The following is a 23,188-nucleotide window of genomic DNA, read 5'->3' as shown; positions in this document are numbered from 1 at the left end:
GAAAACCACTGTGCTAGAGGAAGCTTGAATGCCTGGCTCAGCAAGACACATTGTTGACTCATATGCAATTTGTGATCTTCTATAACTCCCAGATCTTTTCAGCAGGACCATCACCTAGCCAGATATTCCTCATTTTGTAATTGTATATTTGATTTTTTTTCCTTCCTAAGTGAAGTACTTTGCACTTATCTTTACTGAAGTTCAGTGTGTTGTTTTCAAACCAATACTCTATCTTGTCAAGGTTATTCTGACATCTAATCCTGTTCTCTAAAGTGGTTGCAGCCCCTCCCAGTTTGATATCATCCACAAATTTTATAAGCCTCCTCTCCACTCCATTATCCAAGTCATTAATGAAAATATTGAACAGTATTCGACCCAGGACTGATTTGTGAAGGACCCCACTTGATATACTCTTCCAGTTTGACAACAAGCAATTTGCAACTACTCTTTGAATATGGTCTTTCAGTTGTGCACCCACCATTAAGTATTTTCATCTAGACCACATTTTCCTAGATTGTATCTGAGAATGTCATGTGGGACTGTGTCAAACACTGTACTAAAAATAATCAAGATATATCAGTTCTACTACTTTCTCCAATGCATTAGACCAGTAACTTGTCAAAGACGGAAACTGGTTGGTTTGGCATGATTTGTTCTTTAGCTATTCTTTATAACCCTATGATCCTCTATTGTTTAATAATTTGGTCTAATATCTTTCTAGGTATTGAGATTAGACTGACTGGTCTAACATTCCACGGGACCGCTTTGTTCTCCTTTTTAAAGATAGGTACTATGTTTACCCTTCTTCAGTCCTCACCCATCCTCTATGAGTTTTCAACCATAATTGCTAACAGTTCTGAGATTGCTTCATCTAGTTCAAGTACCCTATCATGAATTTCATCAGGCTCCGCAACTTGGCTATATCTAACTTATCTAAATAGTCTTTAATCTGGTCTTTCCCTATTTTGGAGTGCATTCATCCTCTTTGTTGTTAATATTAATTGTGTTGAGTATCTGGTCACCATTAACTTTTTTAGTGAAGAGTGAGGCAAAATAGTCATTAAACACTTCAGTCTTCATGACATCCTCAGTTATTAGTTTTCTTTCCCATTAAGTAGAGGGCCTACACTTTCTTTCATCTTTCTCTTGTTTCTTGTGTATTTATTCTTCATATTGCCTTTTATGTACCTTGCTAGGTGTAACTCATTTTGTGCCTTAGCATTTCTGATTTTGTCCCTACATGCTTGTGCTATTTTTTTGTACTCATCCTTAGCAATATGGCCATGTTTCCACTTTTTTTAGGATTCCTTTTTGATTTTCTGGTAATTAAAGAGATCCCAATGGAGCTGTATTTGCCTCTTACTAGTCTTCCTATCTGTGCTTCACATTAGAATAGTTGGCAGGTGTGCATTTGATATTGTATCTTTGAGAAACTGCTAGCTCCCCTGAATTCCTTTGTCTCAAGATTTTCTTCCCATGGGATCTTACCAGTTCCCTGAGTTTGTTGGTCTTTTCTGAAGTTCATTGTCCTTTTTCTGCTGCTCTTGCTCCTTCCCTTCCTTAGAATCATGAAATCTTTAATTTCATGATGCTTTACCCTAAATTGCCTTCCACCTTCAGATTCCCAACTAATTCCTCCCTGTTGGTCAGAAGCAAGTCTAAAATGGCTGTCCCCTAATTACTTCCTCCACTTTCTGAAACAAAAAATTATCCCCAATACATTCCAAGAACTTACTGGAAATTCTGTGTTTTGCTGTATTACTTTTTTAAGCAGATTTCTGGGTAGTCAAAGCCCCCCATTACTACCATGTCTTATGACTTGGATAGTTTTGTTATCTGTTTTAGAAATGCCTCACCCACCTTCCCTTCCTGATTTGGTGGTCTATAGTTCACCCCTCCCGTGACATATCCACTATTTTTTCCGCTTGTATTGTTATCTTTCAACTGGTCTGTCTCTCATCTCCTTCTGGACTTCAAAACAAGTGTATCTCGATGTATAATGCAACACCTCCTCCCCTTTTTCTGTGCCTGTCATTCCTGAACAAGCTATACCCCTTTATACCAATATTCCAGTCATGAGATTTAACCCACCAAGTCTCTGTGATACCAATTAAATCATAATTTAACTTATGTACTAATACCTTCAGTTCTTCCTGTTTATTCCCCATTCTCCTTGCATTTGTGTATAGACATCTAAGATGTAAAACAGATTCACTCATGTTCCAGGATTATTATTTAACTTCCCAAAAGCCAAACCTCAGGAAGGGAGTAAAAATCAACTGTGTATTTGTGAATTAATTAAAAACTGAATTCTCAAAAAATAAGTAACAACTGTCCCCTCTGACTCAGGACCGATTTAAAAAAAAAAAAAAAAAAAAAAAAAAAAAAGGCAGTCAAGTTGAAGGGCCACATTGCCTATAAAGAAGAGGGAGAAAGATGCTAAACACAAAGTAATCACTAGCAGACTGATTAGTGCAGAAAGTACAAAAGAGAGATTACAGTACTAATGGGCCAAAAACAACATGCTCCTCTTTCATAAAAAAGAAAAAAACCCTCTGTATCCTATTTCAGTCAGGATTGGGGTTTTTTGGTAATTTTTTTCCCCCCACTTGTTTTTCAGTCCCTCTCACTTTGTGTCTCTTGGACTTTTCTGCTGCTTGTGCTTCCTTTCATTTTGCCATTGTTGGATAAGCTCCCAGGGTTGACATACACTTGGAGAGAACACGAAAATTTAGCAAGTGCCTGGAAAGCCTCAAGTGCTTTTATAAATTCAATTGAATTAAAATTGATCTAAAACTATCAAATAGAGATTTTTTTTCCCTAATTTTTATTTGCGCACATTGATCTACTCTATTTCACTGAATCCTAGAAATGTAGGGTAGGAAGGGGCCTTGAGAGGTCATCAGGTCCATCTCCCTGTGCTGAGGCAGGACCAAGTATAGCTAACCTGCTTTGAGCCTGCTTACCAGTTTGGGCCCTGCAGGTGAGTTAGTAGGAGGAATGCCTATCTTCTCCTTGCTTGTGCATTGCTCTGGGGTTTAGGTGTCTCGATGCTTTGGCAGCATCTAAGCAGGGTTTTTTGAATACCAGCGGGGACTGATTCTGGGATACGTGTGCCTATAGTGGCAGTAAGGCATCTAAGTCCTCTTGTGAATCTGGATCCTAATGTCTCATCTCTTTTAATAAGGAGGCAGAGATTATGACTGCCTCCACTTTATCTAAAAAATGCACACCAATTCTGTAGCTAAGATATCAATCATCTAGGGCAGTGGCCATCAGGGTAATCCGCTTGTGGGCCACCAGTTTGTTTACATTTATATGGCTGCCCGCAGCTCCCAGTGGCCACGGTTCACCGTTCCCGGCCAATGGGAGCTGTGGGAAGTGGCGGCCAGAAGATTGCCCACCAATGATCTAGGGAATATTGCCAACCTGAACTCCTTTTTGTCACTAGGGAGATGGTACTGCGTCTATTCATTACTTTTTATTTTACTTTTCATATTTGTTTGATTTATAAATCACTAGTAGCTAGATAAGATCAATACAGTCATACATAAACATCAAATAGTGCAGATGTAATGGATGTGTATGTTGTGGGAAAAATTGTTTTGGTTATATACGTATCTCAAAACTGTCATACTGCAAACATAAAGAATCAAATTAGGTTTAACACTATGCTTTGCATTTATAAAGTGTTATCTGAGTCAGGTCTAAGATATTTAATAGCCTTCATAAACCTCTTTCTTTCTGGAGACAGTCTGATATCTGCTGAATCAAAATATAAAGAGAACTAAATGATTACAGAAGCAGAGGATAGAAGAATGGCAACCTGTGACTTGGGATGGAGATTGAAAAAGCTGTTAAACCTGTTGACCATTACAACAGATTACAAGTGTAATAACAGAGACTTAGCTATCACGTTGGAACAACAGAGGTGCACCATTGTATAATATTAATTTGCTTTAATTACTTGTGAAGTGCTTATTGATACAATGTTTAAAAACATCCTATAAAGAAATGATGGCATGTTTAAAATTAATTTAGAGCATAGAAGGGAAAATAACAATGTAGATTAATACATAGTTTTTATGAAGTTCTCTCCTTAATAGCAGTAGTTGCCAGATATTAAATTTCATTCACGCAACACAAGCCCACTAAAAATCACACATTTTTGTGAAAAAATGTAACTTCATTCTTACGTAAAAACTGGTTTGAAATAAAATTAAAATAATATTTGTTCTTACAAGAAAGTCCTTGTTATGACAGAATAGTTATCTGAAAAAAGTAATATACAATGTGAGATATTAATTTTAAGTTTTAATATATTTCAAAATGGAAGATTCTGCACTTACATAGTTATAGGTCATTGATACTGCAAATATGTTTTTCTGAAAAAAAATCTCTTTTCATGCTTAAAAAATGTGCCTTACCTTGATACTGTATAGTACGACATATAGAAGTAAGAAACAAAGTAATAAACCAGTTATATGTAAAGAAAACAAAGTCACATTACAAGGTAATTACAATGATGACACAAAAAATAAAACATTTTTCAGTCTTAACAGAATTTGAAGGCAATTCACAATCATTTCCAGGAATTTTGTGAGATTTAAGGCCATTTATTCTAAATATAATGCATCTTTGACACATATACTCACAATACTGTGAATTTCTTGTAAAAACTGTACATGCAAAACATTTTATAATTAGATACGAACAGGCATATAGTAAAATGTTGGGTTGTTAAATACACAAAACTATTGTGCACAAAGCAATATGGCTGTGCAATTTTAAAATCAGTTAATTCATGAAATATTAGCATCTGTGCACTTCGAATAGCAATGTGATTAGATGACAACAATTGAATCCAAATATTAAGAGCCAGCATCCCTTTGAATGGGCAATCTAGACAATAGGTGACAACTTTACATTTCAAATGGGCGTTAAAACGGTTCATTATAAAAAGTCTGTTGTAATCACTTGAAAATAGTTTTAAGATGCAAAAGTGCTAATGCTATTAAGCAAAGTATGAGATGATTCTACTAAGTTAAGTAAGTCAGCTATGGGACTTGAGGTAATTCTTCTTTAATTACGTTTAGTATGCAAGTTCTAGTCAGCCAGCAAAACCTATTTTAAAAAATGTAAACTTACATAAATTTAGAAATTGGAGTATCTCTGAAAAATACATAATCCCCTTCCTGAGGCTTAGCTTTATTAGTAAGTCAAATACAGTTACAGTATTCACATCTCCAGATTTTATTCTCAAATACTGTTTTAAATTTTGACAGATGAATTGACTACTAAGCACTTACGTGAAGCAATTCAATTATTGAGAAATATGAATGTATTTGTCCTCTTTCTTTAGTTCTGCACTTTTATTTGTCTGGACAATCATTCAAAGAGATATTGCTTCTCCTGTGGCTATAACTATTGTAAGTTAGAAGACACATGATTCAATATTCCAAACTCTTATTCTTAAGAATATTTATAAAAGTATTGAAATTTAAAAAGTAGTAACATGTAAACATTGATACAGAGGAATTGCATTCCTATATATTTATATACACACGGTAGTCAGGGAGAACAATATCTTCTGAGTTGAAACTGTGACTTGTGCTTTCTCCCAACAAATAAATGAAAAAGTAGCTTTTTCAGTCAGGAAAAAAATAAGACTTGAAGAGAATAGCGTTTTCAGTTGCTCATGCAACCATATTGAGAATTTTGGTATATGAAGAGAATTTGTTTCGATCCAAAAACCTATCACAAGCTACTACTTCATCCAGACAGACAACAGTCTCGATTCACTGGTTCTTTAAAGTGCACCAGTACTGAAGCACTGACTCAGTAGCTCTACATGGTTTGTGGCAAGTGTTAACCATTTTGGAGTAGTCATATCTGAGTCTGTAACACATGAAGAGGGGGTGTGTATGGAGGTGGTGCAGGTGATGGCTTGATTCCTCTGACCCTCATGTAAGAGAGAAACTGGTCTGGGATCTCAGCTAAGACATCTTTAGCAAGTCTGGCCATGCTCAATATATGGTTTCCACTTCTGTCAATGTAATCCCGGAATGGCACAAACTAAAATAAAATAAAAAGATACATTATACATCATATATACCATTGTGCATACGCAAACATATCATATAATATAAAAATTAGGTCTGTCAATCACAGTTAATGCAAGTGATTATTGCAAAACAAACTTGATTAAAAATAGTTGCGATTAATCACAATTTTAATACCACTGTAAAACAATAATAGAATACCAATTTAAATTTATTACAAATATTTTTGGATGTTTTTCTACATTTTCAAATATTTCAATTACAACACAGAATACAAAGTGTACAGTGTTCACTTTATTTTATTATTTTTGATTACAAATATTCTCACTGTAAAAACAAACAAAAGAAATGGTATTTTTCACTTCACCTGAGGTAAGTACTGCAGTGCAATCTCTATTGTGAAAGTGCAACTTACAAATGTTGATTTTTTTTTTAACATAACTACACTCAAAAAACAAAACAATGTAAAACTTTAGAGCAGTGGTTCTCAACCTATTTATCATTGTGGGCTGCCCCCACTGCCCAGAGACCCCTCCAACAAACTGGAGTCCTGGGTCTGGGAGGCAGCCCAGACCCTGGACCCTGCTGCGCAGGGCTGGGCTGCCGGGGCCCTGGATCCCACCAGGCTGGGCAGCCGGGACCCCGGACCCTTCCCGGAACCTGCTATGCGGGCCATGGGGCCTTTAGCACACAGCTGGGCTGCAGGTGTGTGCTAATTGGTCCACATGCAGCCTGCAGGTTGAGAACCACTGCTTTAGAGCCTACAAGTCCAATCAGTCCTACTTTTTGTTCAGCTAATCACTAAGACAAACAATTATGTTTACATTTGCAGGAGATAATGCTGCCAGCTTCTTATTAACAATGTCACCTGATAGTGAGAACAGGTTTTCGCATGGCACTGTTGTAGCTGGCATTGCAAGGTATTTACGTGCCAGATGTGCTAAACATTCAAATGCTTCTTCATGCTTCGACAACCATTCCAGAGGACATGCTTCTATGCTGACGACAGGTTCTACTTGATAATGATCCATAGCAGTGCAGACCGACACATGTTCATTTTCATTATCTGAGTCAGATGCCACCAGCAGAAAGTTGATTTTCTTTTTTTTGGTGGTTTGGGTTCTGTAGTTTCCACATCGGAGTGTTGCTCTTTTAAGACTTCTGAAAGCATGCTCCACACCTCATCCCTCTCCAATTTTTGAAGGCACTTCAGATTCTTAACCCTTTGGTCGAGAGCTGTAGCTATCTTTAGAAATATCACATTGGTAACTTCTTTACATTTTGTCAAAATACTATTATTTATTTATTTATTTTACAGTGCAAATATTTGCACTAAAAATAATATAAAGTGAACACTGTACCCTTTACATTCTGTGTTGTCATTGAAATCAATATATTTAAAAATGTAGAAAAACATGCAAAATATTTATAATAAATTTAAATTGGTATTCTATCATCTAATAATGCAATTAAAACTGCGATACATCATGACTATTTTTTAAAATCTCACAATTGATTGCGCTTATTTTTATTATTTTTTTGACAGCCCTAATAGAAATAAGAGATTTGGAGATAGGAAAGTTTTGTTTTAGATAATTAATAAACTTAAAGCAGCTATCTGCAGGAATGTTAATTTTGCTTCATAATGCATATGTTTAAAAAAGTGAACCAAATTATTTTAATCAGATAGTAGTAATTATTGCAAGCCTTCCACAACACTTCAAATTTGTCAAGACACTGTTGCCTCAAGCAGATCAATATATCCTCTTCAATGAAAAGGTTTATGGGAAAGAGCATTTCAGCTGTTCCTAATAATCTCTATTGTAATGAGCCATTAATCATTTATACTATGTTTGTGGTATAAATATCAACAACTGTTCCTTTCCTTACTATTTTAGAAAACAATGATATAGTATTGACAACACATGTAGTCTTATATATTAAGTATTTACTATCTCTAATTTGTTTCTGCTGCTTCTAAGATCATCTACTTGACTGATCATTCTCACATCACCCTACTCTTTCTCCTGTCCTGCCCCTTATGCATAGGAAAAACTCCCTATCAAAGTCTGTAAATCTATCACCTTATCTTCCTACAAATGCCTCCTTATGACTCATTTCTGCCAAGATACCTACAGAATAATTGAAACAGATAATGGCTGCCCAGGTGGAGAGCAAATCTGCATACAGCTAATCTATACAAAACTTGCTCATGTTACTGCTATCCTGTTCATCCTTTTCCGACTCCCCAAATGTGTCACACTCATTTACTGCATCTTGTCTAAGATTCTTTGGGCCATGGATTATCTTTTAGTATATGTGCAAGTTGTGCCTGGTGCAACGGGGCCCTGAGCTGTCCATAATCAGTAGGTGCTACTGTAGTAAAAATTAAGTATTATTAACTTATTTCTAGCTCTAGATTGATTAACGATAATACCTATTTAATTACCATGCCAAAATGTAATAGTTTTGTGCTATTTCCATTTATTATTTCATTTACAAAATGAGGATAGACCCCCTTTCTGTGACAGAAACCCATCCCTGCCATTCATCAGCAGCTCACTGCCCTAGTACTGGGATAACAGCAACTGACATTGGTATTTACTGTCTGTTTTCATCTCTGTTGTAACCTACAAAAGTCACAAATTTATGGGTACTACTTGAGAGCCCTTTTTCAACTTTCCATTTCTGAACACATATTTGTAAGTGGTTACAGGGTGGCATACTTTTCCTGTTGCTTTGTACTTTTCAAACAAAGGGATCCATTCCCCTCACTAAAGTTCTGCAGGGAATGAGGATGGGGAGACACTCAGAATACTTGCAGCTTCCTGGTCCTACACCACCCAGCTCTAGGGTTCATTAGAGCAACTGAGGGGCTTTCTAATTTATATCAGTGGGAACTAGTGTAGTGGAGCATTGCTGCATCCTACCCCAGTCCTCTCTCAACACTACCTATAGACGAGGAGACACTTCTGTCAGAGTTATTGCCAGTAGAGAATTCTTATGCACAACAGGGATTCTCTGGCCCTTTTCAGCCAGAATCCACTGACTTTTTGCTGTCTGAGCAGCACTGAACGAATGGAATGGACTGGACAATCTGGGCTATTAGTTTCATCATACTATATAGGACTTATATCAGGGCACATTTAACTTTCAATTTCCTATATGGGGATGAGCAGAGGCAACAATTCTTTTTCATCCCACAAAAGTAATTCCTTATAAATAATTTTGTGTATTTTCCCCTTATGCATATCCTCTTGATGCAAGAGGATAAGACTTTCCAGAATGCTAGCAGACCAAGGAGAATATATAAGCAGAAAGTGCTTTAAAGATGACTTTCAAAGGCAATTTCTTCTTTTTAAATAAAAGGGCTTGATTTTTTTTCTACTTTATTATGTATAAAAGACTGAACATTTTAATAAAATAAATAAATTTGATTTCATTCTATATCTATTTTACATTAGAAATGTAAGAACATAAGAATGGCCATGCCTGGTCAGACCAATGGTCCATCTAGCACAGAATTCTGTCTTCCAACCGTGGCCAGTGCCAGATGCTTCAGGGGAATGAACACAACAGGGCAATTATTGAGTCATCCATCCCATGTCATCTAGTTCCACCATCTAGCAGTCAGAGATTTAGGGACATCCAGAGCATGGGGTTGCATCCCTGATCATCTTGGCTAATAGCCATTGATGGACCTATCCTCCATGAACTTATCTAATTCTTTTTTGAGCCCAACTATACTTTTGGCATTCACAATGAGTTCTACAGGTTGACTGTGAATTGTGTGAAGTACTGCCTTTTGTGTTTTTAAACCTGCTGCCATTTAATTTCACTGGGTGACCCCAGTGCTTGTGTTATTTGAAAAAGTAAACAACAGTTCCTAGTTCACTTTCTTCTTCATACCTAGGGTGACCAGATGTCCCAATTTTATAGGGACAGTCCCGATTTTGGGGTCTTTTTCTTATATAGGCTATTACCCCCCAGTCCTGTCCTGATTTTTCACACTTGCTGTCTGGTCACCCTATCCACACCATTCATGATTTTATAGACCTCTATCATCAAGTTGTCTCTTTTCTAAGATGAACAGTCCTGGTGTTTTTAATCTCTCCTCATATGGAAGATGTTCCACGCCCCTAATCATTTTGTTGCCCTTCTCTGTACTTTCAAAAAAAGCTGCAATAGAATTGGAGAGAGGGGGCAACCAGAACTGCACACAGTATTCAAGATGTGGGTGTACCATGGATTTATATAGTGGCATTATGATATTTTTAATCATCCCTTTCCTAATGGTTCCTGACAGTCCATCAGCTTTTTTGACTCCCACTGCACACTGAGCAAATGTTGGCAAAGAACTATCCACGATGATTCCAAGATTTTCTTTTAAGTGGTAACAGCTAATTTACACCCCATCATTTTGTATGTATATTTGGGATTATATTTTCCAATGTGCATTACTTTGCACTTATCAACATTGAACTGCCATTTTGTTGCCCAGTCACCGAGTTTTGTGAGACCCCTTTGCAACTCTTTGCAGTCAGCTTTGGACTTAACTATCTTGAGTAATTTTGCATCATCTGCCTATTTTGCCACCTCACTGTTCAGTCCCTTTTTCACATAATTTATTAATATGTTGAGTAGCACAGGTCTCAGGACAGATCCATTGGGGGCCCTTTATTTACCTCTCTCCATTGTAAAAACTGACCATTTATTCCTACCCTTCATTTCCTATCTTTTATCCAGTTACTGATCCATCAGAGAACCTTCCCTCTTATCCCATGACTGCTTACTTTCTGAAAGTCCAAGTACACTATATCAACTGGATCACACTTGTACACATGCTTTCTGACACCCTCAAAGAATTCTAACAGATAGGTGAGGCATGATTTCCCTTTACAAAAGTTTGTGTTGACTATTCTCTAACATATTGTGTTCATCTATGTATCTGATCATTCTGTTCCTTACTCTAGTTTCAACCAGTTTTCCTAGTACTGAAGTTAGGCTTACTGGCCTGTAATTGCCAGGATTGCCTCTGGAGCCTTTTTTTAAAAATCAGCATTACATTAGCTATCCTGCAGTCATCTGGTACAGAGGCTGATTTGAGCAATACCAATATATACCACAGTCAGTAGTTCTGCAATTTCATATTTGAGTTCCTTCAGAATGCTTGGGTGATTATCATCTGGTCCTGGTGACTTATTAGTGTTTAATTTATTGATTTGTTTCAAAATCTCCTCTATCAACACCTCAATCTGGGACAGTTCCTCAGATTTGTCACCCAAAAAGAATGGCTCAGGTTTGAGATTCTCCCTCGCATCTTCTATAGTGAAGACCAATGCAAAGTATTCATTTAGCTTTTCTGCAAGAGCCTTATCTTCCTTGAGTGCTCCTTTAGCACCTCAAACTGCCCTGGAGCCAGGGATCCCAAGGCTACAATCTCCCAGGTAAACTGGCTCACAGGGCTACCTGCTCAGGAGTCGGGCAGCCCAGGAAGCTAGCTAGCTCGGGAGTCTGGAAGTCCCAGGGTTCCTGGCCTCCAGACAGTCTGCATGGCAAGGCTACCCTGGAACAGCAGACCCTCAGTGAAACTGACATTCAGTGACCAGGTGGGTGAGGTAATATCTTTTATTGGACCAACATCTGTCGGTGAAAGAGACAAACTTTCTAAGTTAGAGACAAGCTTTTGAGCCTGTGTAACTTGAAAGCTTGTCTCTTTCATCAATAGAAGTTGGTCCAATAAAAGATATTACCTCACTCACCTTGTGTGTCTAATATCCTGGGACTAACATGGCTACAACAACACTGCAAACAACATTTAGTGACCAGTCAGTTGAACATATTTAATTTTGAAGGCTTACTACTATTTAGCAGAACTTCCCACGCCCCCTTAGAGCAAACTTGTTCTGAGGTTGTCAACCATAAAGTATCTACACTGTCAGGTGGAGAGCCTGGGAGTTGAGACGAAGGAGGTGGCCATGGTCTTGTGAGATCACATCCACATCTCTTAGGAATAGCAGTGGAAGTCTGACCGATAGGGCTAGTAGAGTTGAAAAACAATGTTGACAAGGCTATGCTGGGGCTATTAAAATGAGATGAGTGGAATCTTTCTTGATTTTGGACAAGACTATGGGCAGGAGCAAAACTGGAGGGAAGGCAGATCAGGGTAAGAGGAAAGCATCTGTCAGTGAACCTGGGCTGTGACTCACTTAAGAAACAAAAAAGATGACTTTTTTGTTAGCTCTAGTTGCAAACAGGTCCACTTGGTGAGTTCCCCACAGTTGCAAAATGGACCTAGACATACCTGGGTGAAGAGACCACTCCTGGCGACCTGCAAAACAACTTGATCAGGTGGTCTACTTTGAGCTCCCAGAAGGTAAGCAGTTCTCAGGTTGAAGGAACTGGCAATGCAGAAATTCCAAAGGAGGACCGCCTCCTGGCATAACTTTGTCAAATGGTCTCTCCCCTTGCTGGTTTACATGGAACATGGCTGCTGTGTTGTCTGTGAGTACCAGCAAGTTCATATGCAGAAGGAATGCCTTCATATGCAGAAGGAATGCCATACGAGATAAATGGATGGCCTGAAGGTTCCTGATATTTATACAGAGCCTTAGGCTCTGAGTCTGAAGAGGACCAAGTGAGCTCCCCAACCTAGATCTGATGCATTTGTGTTTAGAGAGAGTAATTGTTGTGGATAGGCAAAGGGACTATCTTTGCAAACATTTGCAGGTTCTACCAACTAGTCCAGCGAGGACAAGAACTGAGCCGGTACTAGAACTACCATGTCTGTATGTTGACGGGCCAGAGAGGCTAGTCAACCCTGTAGTTCTGAGGTACAGCATGACACATTGCACAACGTAAGTGCAAGCTACCATGTGCCCTAGAAGTTTGAGGCAATTTCGAACAGTGATGACAGGGTGCACTTGTTGATCTAAAGCAAAGACCTGCAATATCTGGAACCTCTGCTCCAACAGGAAAGCCCTGGCCTTTGTAGAATCCAGGACTACCACAAAATCCTTTGAATGGACATCAGGATCAACTTCTTTATATTAATTAGCAGACCCAGTGCATTGAAAGTGGATTGAATAGTGTCTATGCTGGAGATAAGAGATAATCTTATCAACTGTCTTATCTGAAAAGAGCAAGGGACCTTCAAATGGGAGGTCTTGAATGGTTTGTTGCACCTCTGAGGGAAGACCTGATGACTGCAATCTATATGAACACTGCATACTGATGGTGGGGAAGCCAAAGATCAAGCTGCAGAGTCTGCAGCATCCAGGCTTGCTTTCAAGTGAACTTCATTTCACAGCAGCTAACTCCTGCTTTACCTCATCAAGGAGCTTCTCTTTGAATTTCAGGATATTATCTCACAGGTTTAAATCTTATCTCAGCAGAGTCTGCTGGTTCATAATCCCAAGCTGTAAACCTTCTGTGGAATAAAGCTGAAGGGAAGTGGTTATAGAAGTACTCAAATCCCTGTGAATGGACATATCATCTTTCCACCCTTTTAGCAGTGGGAGGCAGGGAAGATGGGTTTACCATAAAACTTTGGAAGGTTCCAGGATAGACTCATTAATAGGGAGAGCAGCCCTAGAGAGCCTCCTGCAGAGGCTAAAATGTCCATGAGCCTGTGTGACCTTCCTTGCACCTCTTTTGGTTAGACAGCCAGAGCTGCAGCCATCTTCCTCAACAAGTCTTGATATGAGCCCTGACATCATCAGGAGGGGAAGAAGTAGACTCAGTCACTAATGCCCCATCAGGAGAAGAAGATGAAGAGGCTAAGGGTTGTTGAGGCGGTCCTCCCTCCAACTCATCCACAGGAAAGTCCTGAGTGCATGGTTCCCTCTGCATAGTACCAATCCCGGTACCGGGGGGAAAGACTGTGACCTTACTGCTGACGCTCCCAGTGCCTAGCTGACATAGAAGAGCAGGAAGGAAGGGAGTGGAGAACCTCTAGGATGTGGACGGAAGCCCCACGGGATCCAAAAGGGCCACTGATATGGAGGCAGGACCCAGCTATGTGCAGGTCATTGGTAATTAAAGTGCTAAGGCTGTGGCTGGTACCATGGCGGGCATATTCGTGTTGAGACACATATGATTCGATCTGAGTCTGTTGAAGAGTTTGGTTCCTGAGGCCGTGGTGGAGTTGACACTGTCAGTGTCAGGGAGACTGGCTCCAAGTCTGGAGATGTGGGTACTGGCGAGAATGTTGCTGGCTTCCCTCTACATGGAATCTATGGAGAGAAGCTGCAACTGTAGAAGTCACCTGTACTGAACAGTACACTGGGGTTGGAGCCGGGACTGTGGAAGCGTGCATTTCTTCCAATCCCAGCACTGAGTGAGATTCCTGAATAGCAGGGGAAACTGGTATCGACAGGTTAAGCAACACTCTGGCTGCCTCCAAAGTCTCAGGTGCAAACTGCACTGGAAAGGGCTCCCGAGTTTGAGGTACTGAAAGGTGCACTGATCCCTCAGGGATTGGTCTCAATGGACCCATCTTGGGCTCTGGAGTCAGCACTCCATCCTGGCTTATTGACTATGACTGGAGGTGCCTCTTCTTTGAGTGCACCTCCAAGTCCTAACCTCGGCTTGGTGCCTTCACTGTAGACTTCGAAGGCCCCATTACTCAGTATTTGGGAAACTTATGTTTTCTCTTCTTGGGTACCTGTGACTAGGCTCTGCCTCTGGACTCAGAACAGGGCGAGCACTTCTAGCTGAATTGGACATGCTCAGTACCCGTTCTGAGCGGGAAGGTTCCCATGGTGGATGAAGTGCAAACTGCATAAGTAGGTACTTGAGTCTTGTCCTTTTCTGATCAAGGTTTGAATTCCCTACAAATGTTACATTTGTCACTCACATGCGCCTTTCCCAGATACTTAAGGCACCTGAGGTGTGGGTCACTCACAGGCATAGACTTGTTACATGAGTGACAGGCCTTGAAGCCAGGAGAATAAGGTGTGTAGTCTAGTACAGCCTGGTACCCAACTGGAAACTGTTAGTAATTTTCTATAATAGGATTATCCTAAACTTATTCTTATATCTAAATCTATACAAATACATTATATTAGACTAAAAACTAACTCTACAGGTGCTACTGAGGTAAGACTTGCAGATGCAAAGATTGGAACTCCAACAATCATCACTGGTGGAAGGAAGGAACTGAGGGGCGTCAGGGGCACCGGAGGAGGCTCACACTGCCCCAACAGGTACTGCTGAGGAAAAAATCTCTGACAACTGTGCATGAGGCGTGTACATACCTACGGAGGAATGGACGTGTACAATGTACTTGACTCAAAGAAGAAAGCTTTGTTACTTTCACATAGATTCATAGATTCTAGGACTGGAAGGGACCTCGAGAGGTCATCGAGTCCAGTCCCCTGCCCGCATGGCAGGACCAAATACTGTCTAGACCATCCCTGATAGACATTTATCTAACCTACTCTTAAATATCTCCAGAGATGGAGATTCCACAACCTCCCTAGGCAATTTATTCCAGTGTTTAACCACCCTGACAGTTAGGAACTTTTTCCTAATGTCCAACCTAGACCTCCCTTGCTGCAGTTTAAGCCCATTGCTTCTTGTTCTATCCTTAGAGGCTAAGGTGAACAAGTTTCCTCCCTCCTCCTTATGACACCCTTTTAGATACTTGAAATGTATAGTTAGGGTACCTATCAATTTCATGGCTGTGAAAAATGTGCCACGGACCGTGAAATAAGCCCTTCGCTGTGAAATCCAATCTCCCCTTGTTCCTAGGAGCGCCCCAGCAAAGGGGGCTCCTAGCTCCAGCTGGGCTGGGGAGGGACAGGACTTGTCCATCCCCTCTGCAGCCGCTCTGTGGCAGCGGGGAAACCAGACCCACCTCTGGGTACCTCCCCCTGCTGCAGGACACTCTGGGACTGAGCAACACCCCCAGAGATTCCTGCAGCTGGAGGCGGCTTGTGGAGTTGGATCTGATCTTCCCTGTGCTACTGGGAGTTCCCCACCAAAGGGGGCTCCTAGCTCTGGCTGGACTGGAGGAGGGACAGGACTTGCTCTTTCCCTGCAGGGCTGCTCTTGGGTATCTCTCCCGGCTGCAGATAGCTCTGCACCTCTTCCTCCCCACTTGCTTCCTGTCCCCCTCCCTTTGCAGCTGCCTGGGGAGGGGACGTTGTACAGGGAACTCCCCGCCCCCCCACTTCCTGGTGCAATTATTAGCTTATTTCAAGAAAAATAAAAAGTGAGTCACTTGACAGAATTTTTTGATTGACACTTTACAGCAGCAAATCGCACATAGGGCTCAACTCATTGATTAGTAGATATGGACATTAGGGAGGTTTTGTAGTGGTCTCAATTGACTGTCTACGAGAAGACACATGCAACTACTGTAAAATGAGTGTCCAAAGTAAATAAAAAATGATTACTGCAGCGGATCGAGTGAAAGGATTAGGAAGCCAAACTCTACATGCCAATGGTAACAAACTATTTTGTACAAGCTGCAATGTTTCATTGGCTCACACATGTTGGGCAACAGTTCAGCGCCAATTAGACTCGGAAACCCATCAAAGCAGAAAGAGAGCTGCAGAGAGTGAATTGTTGGTAAATGAAAAGTTAAAAAACAAAAAACAAATTTCTTCTCTTTTTAAGAAGATGACAGAACTCCGAGATCTGTCATTTAGCAAGAATGGAACTTGTGGATGGATTGGCAAGTGCTAATATACCATTGAAAAAACCTGATCACCCAAAGCTGTATGAATTCATTCAATGGAATGTACAAAATGCGATTGCTTACCAAGTGCTAATAGACTGCAACAGAACTACCTTCCAAAGGTTTTTGCTACACATTTTGAGGAGATGAAGTCTCCAATTAACTCATGTGAGTCTTTTGTAATTATTTTGGATGAGTCCACAGATGAGGAAGACAATTATGTACTGCATGTTCTGTTTGATTTTATTTCTGACAAGGCCAAAGATGTACAGACAGGAAAGCTAACAGTGTTCGCCGACTGCATTTATTTGGATGCTGTTAACTACACTAGTTTCTCAAGCAATAATTAAAAGTTTTTAAATATAGTGCGAACTCAGACAAAACATCTGCTTTCATAAGCGACAATAAGAAGAACAGGAGTACTTGTGGCACCTTAGAGACTAACAAATTTATTAGAGCATAAGCTTTCGTGGACTACAGCCCACTTCTTCGGATGCATGCAACTTACATGATGAAATCTTTCAAATCGGTTCTCCAAGGTCTAATGCTGTCCATATTAGATGTAATGCGCATATAATTTCTCTTTTCAGTGAGCTGTGAGTTTGGTAAAGTTGATAAACTGGTCAAGTACAGTAAAAAGATGTTTAAACTTTGCCCTAGCCACAAACTTCAATACAGGCAGCACGTTGCAAACACGACTGAAATGATTGAAATTGGAGAACAAAAAATTGCACTTCCTGCAGTGCCAGTAATTACTCATTGGAATTCCTGGTTTCGGGCTGTACAGTACCATGCAGCTCACCTGAAGTACTACTCTGAGTTTGTCTCAGAAGAGCTGACAGTGACACCGAAAACACAGGTTTTAACAGAATGTCAACCCTTCTAAACGATGCTCAGCTCAATGAGGAAGTTCAGTTTGTTGCCAAAAATGCCACAGGACTCATGGACTTAATCACTTGGTTTGATTCTCAACATGTCACAATCCACTAAGTATACAACGAAGTAATGGATGTACTGTTCTGGGCTGAAGCACAGTCAAATGAAAATCACGCTGATACTGCTGAGTTAAATGCCAGTGATCAGCAGATGTTTTCTTGCATGGCAATTCTACTCAGACAATTCTACTACTATGGGGAAGAGTCTAGCAATGTAGCAAAAATGGCTCAAAAGTTTCAACAACCTGCAGCAGGGTTCCTAAAAGCAGTGCATATTTTTGACCCTGCAAAAATGCACCTGATGCTAGTAGATTTAACTTTGCTTAATGCAATTCCTGGCTTTGATAAAACTGTAGGCAGGAGCTGCCTGCTTACAAAAATATTGCAAAAGAAGGGGTGTGTAGTTTGCCTGTACTACAATTTTGAAACTCAGCAGAAGGTAGAATCTCCTATCTTGCAAGGCTAGTTCAGCACTGTCGGACAATTCCAACGAACTCCATGGATGCAGAGAGAGCAGTGTTTAAACAAGGACAGGTGGTTTCGCACAGAGACAGGGAATGAAGAAAGGCACGGTTGCTGGATGCTCCATGCTGACATTCAATTAATGACATTTGAAAAAAGAACTTTTTTTGCCACGTGTTTTTGTTAACTTAAGTCTGTGGCTCAAGTTTGAGGCTACCAATTGAGATCACTACCCTACAAAACTGTCTCAGATGCCCGTATCTACCAATCAGGGAGTTGAGTCCTTAGTGTTGTTTGTTGCTGCAAAGTGTCTATCAATAAATCCTATCAAGTTCACATGAGCTTTCTTTATTTTATTGAAACACACTAATAAATTGCATCTGCAACGGGGGGCACACCCTGTACAGTGACCCCTCCCCCTGCGGTTGCAGGGCAATGGGGGCAAGCAGTGTGTGTGTTAGGGTGGGGAGCGTGGAGCTTTCTGCAGCTGGGAGAGGTACCCAAGAGCAGACATGCAGAGGAAGAGCAAGTCTTGTCCCTCCCAAGCTGGCCAAGACTAGCCGCTAGGAGCCCCTGGCTGGGGCACTCCCAGCAGCCCGGGGGAGATCAGACCCACGTCCACCTACAGGAACCTCCTGCAGCTGCAGGAGGTTGCTGTCTTCAGAGTCCAGCTCTGAAGTCAGCACAGAAATGAGGGTGACAATCTTATAACCCCCCATAACAGGTTTGTGACCCCCAACCCACAATCTCCTTTTGGGTCAGGACTCCCACGGTGACAACACCGTGAAATTTCAGATTTAAATATCTGAAAACATGAAATTTACCAATTTTCAAATCCTATGGCCATGAAACTGACCATAATGGACAATGAATTTGGTAGGGCCCTATGTATAGTGTTACAGAGTCCAAGTTTGACTTCTGTTTGTCTTTAAAGATGAGTAAGGAATGAGTATTCATTCCTAGGGAAGTGTTCCCTGTTAATCAGAAAAAAAGCGGAAAGACAAACGTTAGTACAATACTATATTGTGAGGCTAAAACAGATAAAAGGTCATTATTAATTCTAATGTATCATGTAGTTACTCAGACTTACCTGTCTTGATTTAATCTCTAAATAATAACTGAATTATTAACATAAATTACGATACTAGGTGGTGCATACTTGTTTTGAACACTTTGTTCAATAGGAAACCCATTATCAGCTAATATCTAATGCATTCTTAAATTTTATATATCAATATTCCTAGAACATACAAAATACTTCAATTTGAACTATGTTTACTTTTATCAATGCACATTAATAATAATTTTTCTCTCACCTGTACAATATCCCTTTCTGCATATTTTCCTCTTGAGGAGACTCTGACTACATCACCATCCAATTCTTCCATAGCTTAAAAAAAAAAAGAAGGTAGTTTATCCACTTGCCATTTCAAGCCACCCAACAAAACTATGTTATCAAAAAGAAACTTTAGATCCTTCTGAACCCAGAGCAACAAAAAGCCTTCCTTTCTATTAATTTAAGGCATCTCTTAAGATCCTCCTTTATACAAAATGTATCAGGAACAACAGTTAATTTGCACCCACCTACCATTCACAGAACAATCCGTTTCTTGTATTTATAATGTTATTTACTTCTTTAGCACAAAATAAATGGTACGGAAAGCCAGTACAACACTTTTTGGATAATTTAAATCCTACCTCACTCTAGAGCTGTAATCTATAAACTGGAGTAGCAGTAATTTGGAAACAGCACTGTAGCCTTATACCCAGATTTGAGTGTGGGACTCTCTTCTAACTCCCATTCCTTCAGTTAACTGCACTTTATCAGTAAAATAAATTTCACAACTATTCTCAATTTCTCCCCAGGTAAAGAAACCTTTTTCCTTAGCCTTTGACATCTTTTGGTATGGCATGAGGCAGGAGTGATTCAAACTTGCATCTGGAAATGTAATGACTGTCACTGTCTAGTAGTAACAAACTCTTGAAGATTATGATAATAAATGGATCATGTAACACTTTAGGTAAGGAATTTGTTCAGTGTTTACATAATTTTTTTAATTTGACAGGGCATAACTGATTTGCATGTGAATATCTACAGCACATTAATAAGCAATCATACCCCAACAGGTATAGAACTAGAAAAACTAAAGTGATTTTCTATTCTAAAAAGTGACTAAAAATGACACCACATTTTTATGGTCTCTCAATGATTTCGAGAGCGAATGTGCTTAGTTTACAAGTAAATTTTTTTCTCCCTAGGAACTTAACCTGGAATATAAATAGAAGTTTGATTTTTTTTTTCTTTCTTGTGCATCAGAATCAGTAATAAGAGTTCTGCAGGTCAAAATCTGCTCTAAGTGACACCTGTGCAATCCATTGCCTCCGATTCCTCAGACATTCATTTTTTCCATCAGTTTCACTGCTGAGGCTATCACTGCTGTATATATCACCTGAAGCTTAGCTAATAACAAAACTGAAGTAGAAATATCATAAGTGATTAGTACTATGACCCAGCACAGAAGAAAATCATTTACAAAAAGGATCTAAAGTCTAGGAAGATTAGAAGTTTTTTGCCTTCAACCATAAGTTACTTTTTTTTGTAAACTATTTCGAGAAGACATCAGAAAGTGTTGTGATCTTTGTGCTACCCACTGAATTGAGCTCCAAGTTAGAGTTTTGTGGTATCACATCTATTCTACGTAGATGGATTGAAAAAACTGATTCAAAGCTAATTGTACAAGTGTTCTATTTTGAATGAGATGCACCATATTCTGAAGTCTTTAAAATGCTCAACTTTCTGGCTATAATTTGGTTTGCAAGTTGTTCTATCTAAAACTGGTTGAAAGGAAATGTTCTATTCTTCAAACCTGAAACGTCTTACAAAAGCAAGTCCAGTTCAATGAACTTTTGCTCATTCACAGACAGTGTTCTGTTGAACCTTGCAAGGTTCCCTACCAACTCACCTAGTGGGTTGCTGGGGACCGTGGGCTTCTAGAGACAAGGCTCCAGGAGAAGCCTACCATGTAGACTGCTGCCCTGGGACTCGGGACCCTGGTCTTCCAGGGACTATAGCAACAAAGCAGCCCCACCATGCAGACTGCCCCAGGACCAGGGAACCTGGGCTTCCAGGTTCTGTGGCTCTGAGGCAGACCTACCCTGTGGACTGCCCCACAGCTTCCAGAATCCGCAGCTCCACCATATGGACTGTCCTGGGACCAAGGATTCCCAGCTACCAGGGTCTGTGGTAGCCTTACCACATGGACTTCTGTGGAGCTGGAAGCCTGGAAACCTAGAGGCTCTTCACCCCTGGCTGCTGAGCTGAGATGTCCTAGAGTGGGCTCCCAGGATCTGTGGCAGCCTTGCTACGTGGACTGCCCTGGGCCCTGGACTCAGGGCTTCCGGATGCCTGGGCTAGCTGGCTCCCTGTGCTGCCCAAATCCCAAGTGGGCAGCCTAGGGAGCCAGCTGGTCGAGGTGTCTGGAAGCCTTGGGATCTGCTGCCTGGGCAGTCTGTGTAGTGTGTCTGCCCCAGAGCCATAGACTCTGGGAGCCCAGCAGTTACTGACTGAAACTGACATTCTTGTAAATTCCACGGCTGATGATAATGGTGAAACTGATAGAGTCAATCTCAGTCAGAGCTGCTGGTCTTGGGGGACATATTTTGTTTGGGAAACACCATGTGCTGGTGTTTCCAGTGTTTTTTGGGGATTTCTGATTCATGAGAAATTTTGAAAATTTTTGATTTTGGTCTGATTTGAAATTAATCCCATCTCTGAAATATCAATTTCTCCCTAACTAGAAAACCCAAGTTTTGGACAGCTCTAGGTTTATCCTCTGATCAGCCCACACCATTGGATTATCATTTTTTACTCATAGCTGTAAATTTTATTTAAGTTTGAGGGTTCTGTTTGAGAGAACTGCCTGTAGTTCTGTAACTGATTCCCAAGTTCTTTTCTGGGGAGAAAATGCTCTGGAGAGTCATTTGCTGGCTAGTTAAAAGCAGATGATTTATAGGAGTGTCTTGTTTTCCACTCTCCCCCTCCCCCATGTTCAGGAACTCTGAATGAAGACAAATACTTAGTTTCCTCCAGTTCAGGACAGAAAGCTGCTCCCTCTCCTAGCAGAATTGCCTATCAGTGCTCTGCTACAATACATCCTCCTTTTAAAGTTGGTCTAATCCCCAGCCCCACCTAATATCAGGAAGCCCTTTTCAAGATTCATAGCAAATTTTGCATTAGTGATTAAAAGAAAATATAAAAATGTGTAATGTTTCCTGTTAGTTCACATGTGGACAATCAGGTATTCATCATCGCCATATGTTTAGTAAGGTGCATGGGGATTGCAACTCCTGCAGGGCATGACGGTATCAGTGTTTCCAGGACTGGCATGGAGGAAAAAATGGATTTGTTTAATTCTGGACACTCCGTTTGGGTGAAACTTGATAGTACGTATCTTATCCTGCTGATCCCTATTTTTTTAGTTTTTTTATTCATGGTGATCTTTTCTGGATCTGAGTCCTAGGTTTATTTTTTTCTCTCTCACGTATAAGACAACCTCTAATTGAAAGATTGAGGACAAAATCTCCTATGGGCAGGTTATTTCATTATTGGCCACTTCAGAGTTTCTTGTACCTTTCACTAATGCATCTGGTACCGGTTACAATTTAAGATAGATATGGCACTAACTGGACCATTGGACTGATCCAGTAGGGCTATTACTTTGATCCTATGACAGACAATTATAAGTACATGAACTGCAAGTTCTATTCTCTGTTAGTGATGGTCCCTTTTTAACCTTGCCATGCTTTTTATGTATTGTAGATATTGCAAGTATGGCTTCTTTTTCCTTGAAGACAAATGAAAACATATCCATTTTATAGAAATATGGGTAGGCATGGAAGGTCTAGGTTGTTTTAATAGATAAATGTCAATTTCATCACACACACACAAACCAAATAAAAATAATACTTCCATTGATAATAATCAAAATTTACAGATTGCTTGACCGCAATCATTTGTCTGACCATCCTCTAATTTACTGCAAGTC

General features: G+C 40.1%; 1 protein-coding gene across 3 annotated transcripts in view; it reads right to left on the bottom strand.

Moving 5' to 3' along the window:
- Positions 1–3,951: 3,951 nt before the first annotated feature.
- CPNE8 (copine 8) overlaps positions 3,952–23,188 on the bottom strand; it is a 263,816-nt gene continuing 244,579 nt past the window's right edge. For all 3 annotated transcript variants that reach the window (XM_034766921.1, XM_034766915.1, XM_034766928.1), the window contains 2 exons: positions 19,460–19,533; positions 3,952–6,075 (listed from right to left, as the gene is read on the bottom strand). In XM_034766921.1, coding sequence (XP_034622812.1) covers positions 5,887–6,075; positions 19,460–19,533 — 263 coding nt within the window. In that variant the 3' untranslated portion in view covers positions 3,952–5,886. The remainder of the gene's footprint in view (positions 6,076–19,459; positions 19,534–23,188) is intronic.

Source organism: Trachemys scripta, chromosome 1 (genome assembly GCF_013100865.1).
Source record: "Trachemys scripta elegans isolate TJP31775 chromosome 1, CAS_Tse_1.0, whole genome shotgun sequence".
Taxonomy (NCBI): Eukaryota; Metazoa; Chordata; order Testudines; family Emydidae; genus Trachemys; species Trachemys scripta.
This window is presented reverse-complemented; position numbering and strand designations above follow the sequence as displayed.